Source organism: Ceratina calcarata, unplaced genomic scaffold, assembly GCF_001652005.2.
Source record: "Ceratina calcarata isolate Rehan_Ccalc_2016 unplaced genomic scaffold, ASM165200v1 scaffold151.2, whole genome shotgun sequence".
Classification (NCBI taxonomy): Eukaryota; Metazoa; Arthropoda; class Insecta; order Hymenoptera; family Apidae; genus Ceratina; species Ceratina calcarata.
The window spans coordinates 899,243-912,401 of NW_017136308.1; the positions used below are offsets into that span (position 1 = coordinate 899,243).

The 13,159-nt window shown below is 36.7% G+C and overlaps 2 protein-coding genes across 2 annotated transcripts in view; one reads left to right on the top strand and one right to left on the bottom strand.

Moving 5' to 3' along the window:
• The window catches only part of Hs3st-A (Heparan sulfate 3-O sulfotransferase-A), an 82,904-nt gene extending 77,290 nt beyond the window's left edge, over positions 1-5,614 (bottom strand). Inside the window, exon 1 of the mRNA XM_018036372.2 lies at positions 5,195-5,614. The gene's annotated coding sequence lies outside the window, so the exon portion shown is untranslated. The remainder of the gene's footprint in view (positions 1-5,194) is intronic.
• Positions 5,615-8,987: 3,373 nt separating this feature from the next.
• LOC108632055 (putative protein phosphatase CG10417) lies at positions 8,988-12,668 on the top strand. Its single transcript, XM_018036353.2, has 7 exons — positions 8,988-9,256; positions 10,017-10,296; positions 10,358-11,123; positions 11,196-11,343; positions 11,419-11,868; positions 11,947-12,185; positions 12,277-12,668. Exons 1-7 carry the CDS (start codon positions 9,146-9,148, stop codon positions 12,347-12,349), a joined length of 2,067 nt encoding a protein of 688 aa, XP_017891842.1. The 5' UTR covers positions 8,988-9,145; the 3' UTR covers positions 12,350-12,668.
• Positions 12,669-13,159: the final 491 nt, after the last annotated feature.

Here is a 13,159-nt window from a genome sequence, read left to right on the forward strand (position 1 = left end):
TATTAAAAGGACATCGATTTTGTTGAGTAAGAAATTTCTACAAATTCTTTGAAATAAACTATGCAAAAATGAACTCACTTCAAACCAAAATTGTTTAAAACAGAATTAAACTAAGAAAATTAGCTGTATTCTACAGAATTCAAATCCGTATTTTTGCAGAAAATACGAGTTACTATAGATAAATCTGTCTGCCCTAATCTTTTTTTATCGACACAGATGTCTCGTACATATAAGAAACAGGTGTACAAGGAACGAAGGCGAGCACAGATTAAACAACACATTCATGTACACCGTATGCGACTCCCCAAGCACGAACACGCCTCTTTAATATTTCTCATCCCTTTAAATACTTCTATCTGTTGGTCGGTTCTCGATCTAAAATAATCGTGACTGTTCTATAAATTTCTTGGCTGGCTGATAAGCCTTACGATATCGCAGGAACGTACAATCAGACGCGTGTTTGAGCACAGACAATCCTTTCTACTTACGTTCTCTCTCTCTCAGGAAATATTGTTTTCCTTTCGTAATTTGATTTAAACTTAAATAAATAGCTAACACTAAATTAATTAATTATTGTAATTGGCATTTAATTGATGAAGTAATTTCAGATTCATTAGTAATGATTCGTTAACGAAACAGGCAAATATCTGTTGAATAATCCCACCATCTGAAATTGCATATGTAAATTATTACTCAACTAGAGAAAGTGTGGGATTGGCAAGGTCGATTGTGCGTAAGTACATACGGATTCGATGGAAGTAGATTAAAATTTTGCGCGAATAACGAGCGAAGAATTAATGAAAACTGGTAGAAAATTAATTATTCGAAACCCGTTGCTATCAATGTTACCATATCGTAATTATGGTAGCGGTGTGGTACATGCACAGTTTACACGAAACGCGGTGTAGCATCGCGATAAGTAAAATTTACCGCGGAGTATATGGGCGTGTATGTATGTAAAATGTGAACGTAATGCTAATTACAGGCCTCCGGCTAGTAATCGGATCGATAATCCGATTATGTACAATTGTAACACGAAAAAGCCGTGAAAATAACTGATTCGCAAACGCCCGATAATCCTGCTGGTGTATAATTTCCTTCTTACAACATCGTTCCCAAGTTGAATCTAGTTTACCGCTGAAGGCTGATAACATTTTATTCTATCAGTACTCGTATAAATCACGGGAATCCAATCTACGTCTATAAATAATACCATGTATGATGATTAAACATGTACATGTTATTCATCTCATTTATATTACTAACTAGTGACTAGTTGGTAATAATAGAAAAGAAAAATGCAAATTGAACACTTCTTAGTTTTGGAAAGGACAGTTTTGCAACATCGATTAATCTTCATTAGTAATTCCAACCACGTACGGACAACAACGATGAGAATACTGGGAACCGAAAACTTTTAAAAAATCGTCCACAACGAGGAATTTTCTTGCGCTTTCTTGGGCTCATCAGCTTTTCGAGTTCAACGACTTTGCTCAGGTTTCTTACGTACTGGTTGAAAACAAAGGAACAAGAAGAAAAGTCGACAGCTTGCGTCCTAATTACAACCGACGTGGTAACAAAGTGAATTTCAACGTTTGTTTTTTCTACCGACGCGTTTCTTCATTGACTCGACAATCTAGAATTAAATAACCTTCTACTCAGCATTGTGAATGGGAATCGTGCGCAAGGAGCAAACCCATATAATAATCACTGCTTACATGACTGTAGAATAATTTAAAACGGTCGCCGAGCTTGATATTCAAAGACCGATTCAATTCAAAATCATGTACACGTACAAGTCGTGCAATGAATAAAGAAAATTTTTCTACCAAGGAACAGATTCGCTTTTCTATGAATAACACCATTTACTTTCATTCTACAATTTTCACAAGAGTTATGAAAGAAATATATTTGATTAAAATTGTATCATAATAATCATCTACCGACAAGTTTATATTAAAGCAATTGCATCTAGAATTGAATTACAAAAGTCAACAATTGTTCCATAACAAATCAATAAACAATTGTTCCACGCTCAATCTGTTTAATTGTTTCATTAAAACGGAAATAGTATTGTTACGCTATAACAATTTTCAGTTTTCTCTAAAGTAACAAGTTGCATGTTTTTTCATTTAGCTTTCTATTTTATATCATAAATAAAGCCTGTTTTGAATGAACAATAAAGATACAGAATAAAGCAATGAAGGACAGTGCTCTTAAATACAGGACGCATAGACGCTATGGATATTCCATTCACTGGGCGGATCTTTTAAGGGGAGCGAGAACGCAGTAGTATAAGTAGCTTTTTAAACTGGCGCAAGGCAGTGAGCGGCGACCACAACTACATACCTCGTTTCAGTGTCACGAAGAAACAATCGTACGCATGCATGCATGCACCTCAGTCAACGTACGATAAAGAAATGATAATCGAATATTCTACTATAATTACCAAGTAAATAAAATGAACAGTCGACACGAAATGACAAATGTCATATAAACTGACAGGCCATGTACGTTACTCAACTGTACTATTGCGTGAAAAATATTTTAGTTTAAGATCCAAGTTCAGAAGTTTATCGCACTTAATGTCATGTACGGTCTACGTCTAATAAGATCGAATAAATCATAAACAAATGAGATTTCAAAATCTTATTGATATAAATCATGCGTGTTTGTAACGATGAATTATTCTACACAAACTCATTACTTTAGAGAATACGTCTCATTTACTGTGATACAATTACCATACACAGAAGTTGGTAATAGACATGTCAACTATTCTTCGAATCTTACAAATAGCACTGAGAGTCTTCATTCGACGGACGTCCTAAGCAAGGAATCCACGATTTGTTACTTTAATTTCACTTCCGAATGCATTGTACTAGTGACTAGTTGGTAATAATAGAAAAGAAAAATGCAAATTGAACACTTCTTAGTTTTGGAAAGGACAGTTTTGCAACATCGATTAATCTTCATTAGTAATTCCAACCACGTACGGACAACAACGATGAGAATACTGGGAACCGAAAACTTTTAAAAAATCGTCCACAACGAGGAATTTTCTTGCGCTTTCTTGGGCTCATCAGCTTTTCGAGTTCAACGACTTTGCTCAGGTTTCTTACGTACTGGTTGAAAACAAAGGAACAAGAAGAAAAGTCGACAGCTTGCGTCCTAATTACAACCGACGTGGTAACAAAGTGAATTTCAACGTTTGTTTTTTCTACCGACGCGTTTCTTCATTGACTCGACAATCTAGAATTAAATAACCTTCTACTCAGCATTGTGAATGGGAATCGTGCGCAAGGAGCAAACCCATATAATAATCACTGCTTACATGACTGTAGAATAATTTAAAACGGTCGCCGAGCTTGATATTCAAAGACCGATTCAATTCAAAATCATGTACACGTACAAGTCGTGCAATGAATAAAGAAAATTTTTCTACCAAGGAACAGATTCGCTTTTCTATGAATAACACCATTTACTTTCATTCTACAATTTTCACAAGAGTTATGAAAGAAATATATTTGATTAAAATTGTATCATAATAATCATCTACCGACAAGTTTATATTAAAGCAATTGCATCTAGAATTGAATTACAAAAGTCAACAATTGTTCCATAACAAATCAATAAACAATTGTTCCACGCTCAATCTGTTTAATTGTTTCATTAAAACGGAAATAGTATTGTTACGCTATAACAATTTTCAGTTTTCTCTAAAGTAACAAGTTGCATGTTTTTTCATTTAGCTTTCTATTTTATATCATAAATAAAGCCTGTTTTGAATGAACAATAAAGATACAGAATAAAGCAATGAAGGACAGTGCTCTTAAATACAGGACGCATAGACGCTATGGATATTCCATTCACTGGGCGGATCTTTTAAGGGGAGCGAGAACGCAGTAGTATAAGTAGCTTTTTAAACTGGCGCAAGGCAGTGAGCGGCGACCACAACTACATACCTCGTTTCAGTGTCACGAAGAAACAATCGTACGCATGCATGCATGCACCTCAGTCAACGTACGATAAAGAAATGATAATCGAATATTCTACTATAATTACCAAGTAAATAAAATGAACAGTCGACACGAAATGACAAATGTCATATAAACTGACAGGCCATGTACGTTACTCAACTGTACTATTGCGTGAAAAATATTTTAGTTTAAGATCCAAGTTCAGAAGTTTATCGCACTTAATGTCATGTACGGTCTACGTCTAATAAGATCGAATAAATCATAAACAAATGAGATTTCAAAATCTTATTGATATAAATCATGCGTGTTTGTAACGATGAATTATTCTACACAAACTCATTACTTTAGAGAATACGTCTCATTTACTGTGATACAATTACCATACACAGAAGTTGGTAATAGACATGTCAACTATTCTTCGAATCTTACAAATAGCACTGAGAGTCTTCATTCGACGGACGTCCTAAGCAAGGAATCCACGATTTGTTACTTTAATTTCACTTCCGAATGCATTGTTTGGATAATATTCATTATTTAAAATTCCTACTCGACAATTCTTTCCAGTTATTTGAAAATCACAGACATATTCAGAAGCTAATATACCAATATAATTTTCATTGTATAAAAACTTTTCGAAGAAATCATAATTTTCTAGTTGTGTAACTATTGACAGAAACGGTGAAATGACACGATGAACAGAAAAACAATAAAATATTACAAGGATAACTATTTAATCTGACAAGTAAGCGTAACATCGCACACGTCTCGAAAGTCATGGTTGTCATATCGGAGAACAACGTTCTACTACCCCATCCCGAGACGTGTACACAGGAGAAACATCGAGGGAAACGATGCAGACCGGCAAACACTCAACGTGGAATCCTCTTATCCAAACAAAGCAACCCTGAGGTGTACAACGTATACACACGTCTCACACGTTAAGCGGTCGAGCAGTATTCCGTTGTGTTGGTGTTGCGGTAACACAGCGCGAACTTTATCCCGAATCATGTCTCTCTCTTTTCGCATCTCGTTTTCCATCTCGACGCGACGCAGTGTACGCGCTATCAGAGTGACAAAGAGGAACGTACAGCTGGCTCCGAAAACCGCGAGCGTTGTTTTCTTCGCGAATACGACGACCACGCGCGTATATTTGTGTGTACACATGTATATACATATATATATACTATACGTACGAGAGCATTTAACGTACTCACCTGGTCGGGCCGACCCAAGGTCAGGTCACTAGGCCGCGGACGCACACACGGTGGTTGCTTATCTCCAAGACTCCGTCATTGACGGTGCTCCGTCTCGATGATAGTCGCACCTCTGGCGTCGTGTACGTATATTTAATCACCTACATTCGCACTCTCAGCCCAGGGTGCTTGAACGGAGCTTGAGCACAATAACAACGATCACGGGAGACTTGTACGACTTGCCCTTTCACTCGTCGGGTCAAACACAGAAACGAATGTTCACGCGTCTTACTTGCGACTACCGACGAGGAACGCGAACAGAGAAAATGTTATCAGCGGAATTGGTCGAAGGACAAGGATCGTGCACGCGTCCGTGTGTACGTGCGTTTCAGTGAATCGCGTAGAACAGAGCCAGGAATACAAGAGGGTCGACCTGGCCTCTCCGAGCCTCGCTAAAGAACTGGCGGGCTCGTGCGCTCGCACGCGCACGCACCCACGCCTCCCCACCATCCCCACCACCACGGTTACGCGACACCTATCTGCTCCACCGTAAACCCTCGCTACATCTTCCCCTACTTTAGCTCCCTTCTCCACGTCGTGCCCCGACGGTCCAACCACCCCTACGCTCTTCTCATACACGAGTACATACATATATGTATACGTTCACATAATAGAGGGAGCGCGGAAAATTCAAAGACGAGAGTTAATTATAATAGCTTGGACGAGAGACTAACTTACTTAGTGGAGCTGGTTCACCTACGTACTCTCGTTCATTTTGCCACAGTTTTTCTCTTGCGTCACAGTGCGCGAGTTCCTGTAAAAAAATTATTTGTTTGTTTATATTAAGATTTTTCTCATGCGTACAGAACAGAGTAAATATGTACATAAAACTGTGGATCAAAGCGTTTTATGCAATTTCTAAAGAAGAAAAATAGTAATGAAAGGACCAAGTACTTATTAAGTTTTGACAAAGATGATATGAAACAGCTTCAATTCTAGTTCGTTAGTGCAACCGGTTTAATACGGGTATTCATACATAATAGCGTGGAAAATTGAAAGATGACGCGTAATTTTAGCGCTTTAAACTGAGACCCGCCAAGACTGCTTTGCTCGGTTTGAACGTCGTTTGATCTTCGATTTATTTCCGCGAAGTTAAAAGAAATGCTTCATTACAAAGACGCAGTGCACCCAATTGCATTATACCTAGACTGAAAAGCTTGATTCGGGATTGACCAGTGAACGCACAAATTACACGATCAATTTCACACGACTACAGATTTGAGTTATCCATGATACGATTAACTCTTCGCGTATAGACTAATTGCTTTGCTCCGATGTGTGCGATCTTTTCATATATAAACTTCGATCAAAAGCATATAAATTGAAAATTTAATTATTCGTCAACACTGTGCATTTCCTCTTAGTATTATAAGTAAACTGCAGATTTTATGCGTCTATAGAAAAATTGAAATATACAACAAATATTGTTTATTATTAGAAACATTAATTATGAGAAATAAATCTAAAATATTTCGTTCTTATCACAGATAAAACATTATGAAATGCTTAAGTTTCAAAGATAAAATGATGTAGAAGAATTCAAAAATTGTTTCCTGTTCCTAAAGTGATCCAGTTATAAATTTACGAAAACAGATGATATGGAACAGATGTTTTTTAATCGCACATCGCAATCATGTGTTTCCGCATTTGTTATGTAGATGCGGTAGTGCTCGATTCAGCATGCATTTCTAGAATTCTCATGGTATACATCTATACGTGCGGACCCGGGTTCACCGCAGCGTACGTGATTATTATCAAATAGAACGTGAAATGCATGTGGTTTCTAGGAAAAAGACGATTTGATATATGATTGATTTAACAGTTTCCTTAGCAAATTCGCGAATGATCATATACATAAATATATTAAACAATGAATATTTCAAGTGACAATGTATGTTCGATACAGAACTACGCACAACGTTTAAAATAAAATACGACATACCCTGGGCAATTTCGTTCACGTTTAGATCCGTTCATTAAGTGTAATCCAAGATAATTGACTTTCCGCGCACGCGATCTTTTTCATTAATAGACAATAGTTGCAATTACGTATATACTTTTTCTATGTACATCATGTAGATAGGTTTATTGATTCTACATTCAGAAAAATCATTGACATTCACGATGCCACGGTGAGTCTCCGAACTGCGAGACTATGCTTAACTAAAAGTATTATTCTGTAAACATTACAGTTCAATATTGGTTCGACAACCATTCTAGACATTTATAAGCACCATAACAACATTACGTGACGTTCCTATTTTGGATACCAGAACCAGCCAAAACGCGATCTACGTAGATTCGTTCATACGTAATACACATGCAGATACATACATATGTATATCTCCTAAAAAGGATTGGAAGGTGCGATACACCACGGCGCCACAGCATAGAGCAGCTAGCCGCGACTTCATTCCTCACAGCGTAACGCGAATCGATAAACGGCGACTATCACGCAACACACTAGCCCATCCTCGGCAACCACCCCAAACTCGACGACCGGGTGCACCATTCCCCGGATCACCCAGATCATACGATATCTGTAGGCTACACAGTGTTATCGTTAAAGTAGACAGAGCTTTTGGCACACCTGTATGATGACAACATTTAAGTATCTCCTCTTTCCAAAGCGTTCAATCATTTAACAATCTTATTTGGACGTACAATTCTTTTAAAAATTGCAGAATTTTAGCGATTCTATCGATTCCAAAATATTGGGTTGAATGAATTCTGAGATTATAGGAACTGAACAGAGATTTGAATACATCCAACTTGAATAACGATCTAGCATCGCCTCTCTTCTTTCTACTACGCACATTCACTTAATTAGTTAGTTAGTTAGTAATCTGATTTTTTTCACGCTCGCAATCAGCTGATAGGTCCCAAATAATTTCGTATTTTATCTATTCTTTATACTACCCCTTAAATTTTTATACATATATTATGTATGTCTCGATAGTGTTCTTTTATAATAGATCGCACATTGTAATATCGAGTTTTATTCTGGTAAAATATTCATTTACTGGAAAGTAAGTATATAATTTAATATACGAAATGATTGTTTGTTTCAAGGAGAAAAGAAAACCAACAAAAATTGAGATCACCCTAAATGTACGGAATGCGAAGAACGTGACAGATTTAATGAAAGAGAGAATCCATTTGAAGTAAGTATCCGAGTACCCGGAAACGAGGTTACTCTGGATCGTATGCAATAGCGGTGAATGCGAACCATTATCATTTGCATTCATAATAGTTGGAAAGTACTTAGACATAATCTGTACTTTAGATAATATACAATGCATACGTTCGTATCTTAGACATGTCATAGATAAGAACAATTGTTCTCTATTAACATGGGTAACCTAATTCAAAATGCAAACCGTATCCCTTACTATAAGATCATTTGAAACGCGTAAATGATGTAACTGCTATTCTGCTTTTCTGCTGAAAGCGTTTTATTCCTTTTAACTCATATAAAGATTAACCAAGCGTTACATACCGAGGAAGACTTTCAATGAAAAAAGGAACATGAGTTGCTTTTCAATAAATTTTCATATTTGAAACGTTATGTAATTAATGAAAAAGATCTTACTATGTTTTTTCTTCAAAAGGGCGTAGACCTTCGATGGAGTAACACCGAACGTCATTTTGAACTAATGAAGACTCACCAAGACTCACGATGCGAGACTCGCGAGGCTAGTCGAAAGTTTGGCGCGAAAACGCAGTGCATATATAAGAAAAGTGGCGGACTAGATGGCATCAGTGTCGCAGGGAAAACAGAAACCCAAACCGGTCATGGAGGCTAGTTAACGACTGTGCGCCGCGCTTGCGAATAGTAATTTCACCGAGAAGTTGTGATTATTTACGCGGACGCGATAGAATCGACAGAGTTGTTCGCCGGTTTAAACGAAAATGGGTGCATACTTGTCAGAACCGATTACAAAGAAAGTGTCGAGCGACGAGGTAGGAAAAAGTGTTGCATTCGGCGCGAGTTCCATGCAAGGCTGGCGAATTAGTCAAGAGGTAAGCTGAAACCCTCGAGCGGCCAGTGCACCGTTACCCAGTTTCGTTTCGGTCAGAGAACGGTTTGCCGGTTCACCGTTTCGCCAGGGTATTACGACATTCGTCTTGATCTATTGGAAATATACAATCCATCTACGTTCCGAAGCGCGAAATTCAGTCTATTCGATTCGAGAATGGCAAATATACTGTGCTGATAGTAATAAGAGTGTGTCCCATCATTTCGCGTGTGAACAAAACAGTACTATTGCAAAATTAAGAATATTCACTGTCACGGTTCAAAGTTACATCCGAAATGAAAGTTCTTTCACTCTGCAAAAATTAGTAGGTTCGTGTACAACTAACGATTTGTTATTGTTTCGTATAACTTTAACAATGTTGTAAATTTTCCTCTTCAGGAACAGAGAAATAAAGCAATGTAAAACTCGTTATGTACGGGCAGTTATATTCGGTATTAAGTTATTAAATTAATTGTGCACTAATTGTCTTTTTACAACATATTGTGATAAATTAAGAATTTTATAAAATACTCTATAGATGATTAAATTTTATGTTTTTGCGAAATAATGTGATTTATTATACGCAATCCTGTAATAGGTATCCTGTTTATCGAAAATATGTTTATTTACGAACGATTATAATATCAATCTATATGTCAATAAAGTAGGAAATAACCTTACTTGTACAATATGCCTGACCTGAGAATATTCCCAATATTCTAACATTTTATCTGTACGTCTATAATTTAATTCTATATTTGTAGGATGCACATAATTGTTGCATAGAGTTTGATGATAATGTTTCATTATTCGCTGTATATGATGGCCATGGTGGTCACGAAGTAGCAACTTATTGTGCGAGTAATCTCCCGGAGTTCATTAAACAAACTGAAGCATATAAGAAAGGCGAGATCAGGCAGGCCTTAATTGATGCCTTCTTAGGCTTCGATGCTACACTTGAAAAACCTGAGGTAGTTAGTATCCTCAAGGAACTTGCAGGAACTTCTACTGCAGACAAGAAACAGGATGATGTAAACGAATCTGGTAAGTCTATTTTTCTATTTAAAATATCATTTGTGTTCACATATTTACATTATGTACACAGATGAAGAAGAAAATGTTAACAATCTATGTATGGAAGCAACAATGCCATTGGAAGAAGTAATGGCAAAATATCAATCAGAGTCAAATCCTACATTAAAAAATATGAAAAATGAAACTTGCAATAAACGTCCATGTTCTGCAAGTCCTTATGTACATGGTAGAAGAGGTAGAGAAAAGGCGAGCTCTTCATCTGGTGCAGGATGCTCATCGTCTTCATCGTCATGGAATACAAACGAAACTGACGTGAGCAGTTCTAGCCAACCATGTGGGTCGACTTTATCTAGTACAATGGAAAGAAAAGACTCTGAATGCCCTGGAAGCAATGAAGCTGAACAAGTTCTTGATTCGACTACAAGTAATGGGAATGCGCATGCATCTCCACCAGTAGAATCAACAGCAGATGTAGAAGCCACAAAAGCTGCAGACATGCCTGACAGTTCTGAAGATGTAAACACAAAAGTTACAAGTCCCGGAAAAATTACATGTACACAGTCGAACGAAAACGAGGTGGAATTAAACGGTGGAGAATCTAAGCGAATTGAAGACGCAGATAGTAGTAAAGGTGGAGGCGATAATGTATCGAGCAGTTCGTGTACTCCAGTAGAAAATGGCGATGCAGGACAACAGGAACGAATAACCAGTACGGGCAGAAGAAGAATCACGCCTGTTACTTTATATCGTACTCTCTTGAAAAAGGATAATGAGGACTCCGAAGATGATGACGACGATGATGAGAACGATGAAACATTCGATGGAGTTCCAGAAAGGTAGAAATCAGTAAAGTAACAGCTTTTTTTTTAATTATGATACAAGTGTACATTTTATTTTTGTTATTATAGTTTTAGCGACGAAGATGACATGGAAGACGTTGATGAAGATGAAAGTGATGAGGATGAAGATGAGGAAGATGAAGATGGGGATGGTAATATTGATGATAATGAAGACGATGATGATGATAATGAAGGTCTTATGATGGACACAGAAGAGGTATTATACTTTCTAAAAATGTACACAAAAACATCATTTATTAACAGTAAAAATATATAAATTCAATTTATACAGCCAGGATATGACAGCGGATGCACTGCAGTCGTTGCAGTGTTAAAAGGCAACGAATTATATGTGGCAAACGCTGGTGATTCCCGTTGCGTTTTATGTAGAGATGGTCAAGCTGTTGAGCTTAGTTTAGATCACAAGCCTGAAGACGAACCAGAAATGGAACGCATAGTTAAAGCTGGTGGAAAAGTTACAGCCGATGGTAGAGTGAATGGTGGTCTTAATCTATCGAGGGCGCTCGGGGACCATGCTTACAAACAAAATGCGGATTTACCGCCTCAAGAGCAAATGATATCCGCACTTCCAGATGTGAGGCACACCACAATCGATCCCGAAAAAGATGAGTTCATGATACTCGCTTGCGATGGTATTTGGAACTTCATGTCGAGTCAAGACGTCATACAATTTATTCGTTCCCGTTTGCATTACAACAAATTATCAAAAATTTGTGAAGAGGTATGGAACATTTTGATAAATTCTTCTTTGCTCCCATATAAGCTCCTAATGAAAGTTACTGATATATAAATGTTGCAGCTTTTCGACTATTGTCTTGCACCTGATACCTGTGGGGACGGTACAGGATGCGACAACATGACGGCTGTAATAGTACGATTCAATCCAACAGCCGATACCGTAACAAACAGCACTGTAGCTGAAGTATGTACTGTTCAAAGACCATTATCTATGTCTGACCATGCGGAAGAGCGAAACGAGTGTATTATGCAGGAAGAGGCCATGAAGTCTTGTAAACGTCTTAAAACCGAAGCGACCATGTGAGGATTGTGTTAAATGTTATGAAACTGTTATAACCTCTGGAAACAGATGAGTGAATGTGAATTTATGTAAAATTCTGTAATTCTATAGAACTATGAATTTCGAACGGATACTCGATAGTGATCGATACCAGTTACGTCAGATAATATGTAAAGTATGTTAGTGCTGGCTATTGGTGGCAGACTGATGAATTGGAGCATATGAGGATGATATTTTTGCTGTAATCATGTTTTGGTATGGATAAATACTGCTTTACCGCATTGAATGAAAAGCCGATAATTTTCAACAATATCATTCTACACAGTTTCATTCTATCTTATTAACAGTGTACTATACGCGGTCTAACATTTTGATATGTACAAAATATATAAGACAGTCATATAAATATAATTCTGTACAATTAACGAAATAATACTTGACTTTATAAGTCTATGGTAATGATAAGGTAGGTGATAAGTATAAATAAAATCAGTCTAAAATCATTTACTAAGTCAGAGCCTTATAAGATTTCACAAATAGCGTAAGGTACCATAACGATTAAATTTAAAATACACTTTTTAAGTTCTAAATTGGTTTTTAATATTTGACATTTAAGTATCTTCAATTATTTCTTACTTTTACTAAATAGAACTTAATATTAAATCATCCCATTTGCTCCATTTAACATTAATAAAATATACTCGGAGTTTTTAGATAACATCCATAGTGGATATGTAATTGTACATATTTATAAATTTAGATTATAGGATTTATATTTGTAATTCAACACGATACCATTTCTTATTTTTACGAAATAAAGTTTATTTTTGAATTCCTGGGTATAGTGGTTGAATGGATGGGTGTGCGAGTAGTCTCAAATGTGTAAACTGTATGAAGATAATTGCGTGTCACGTGTTGCTAATTTGTGATCATATACTAAAATTATTGTTAAAGGGGTACGTTCAGTGTTATGGAATACTATTTACTTAAAATA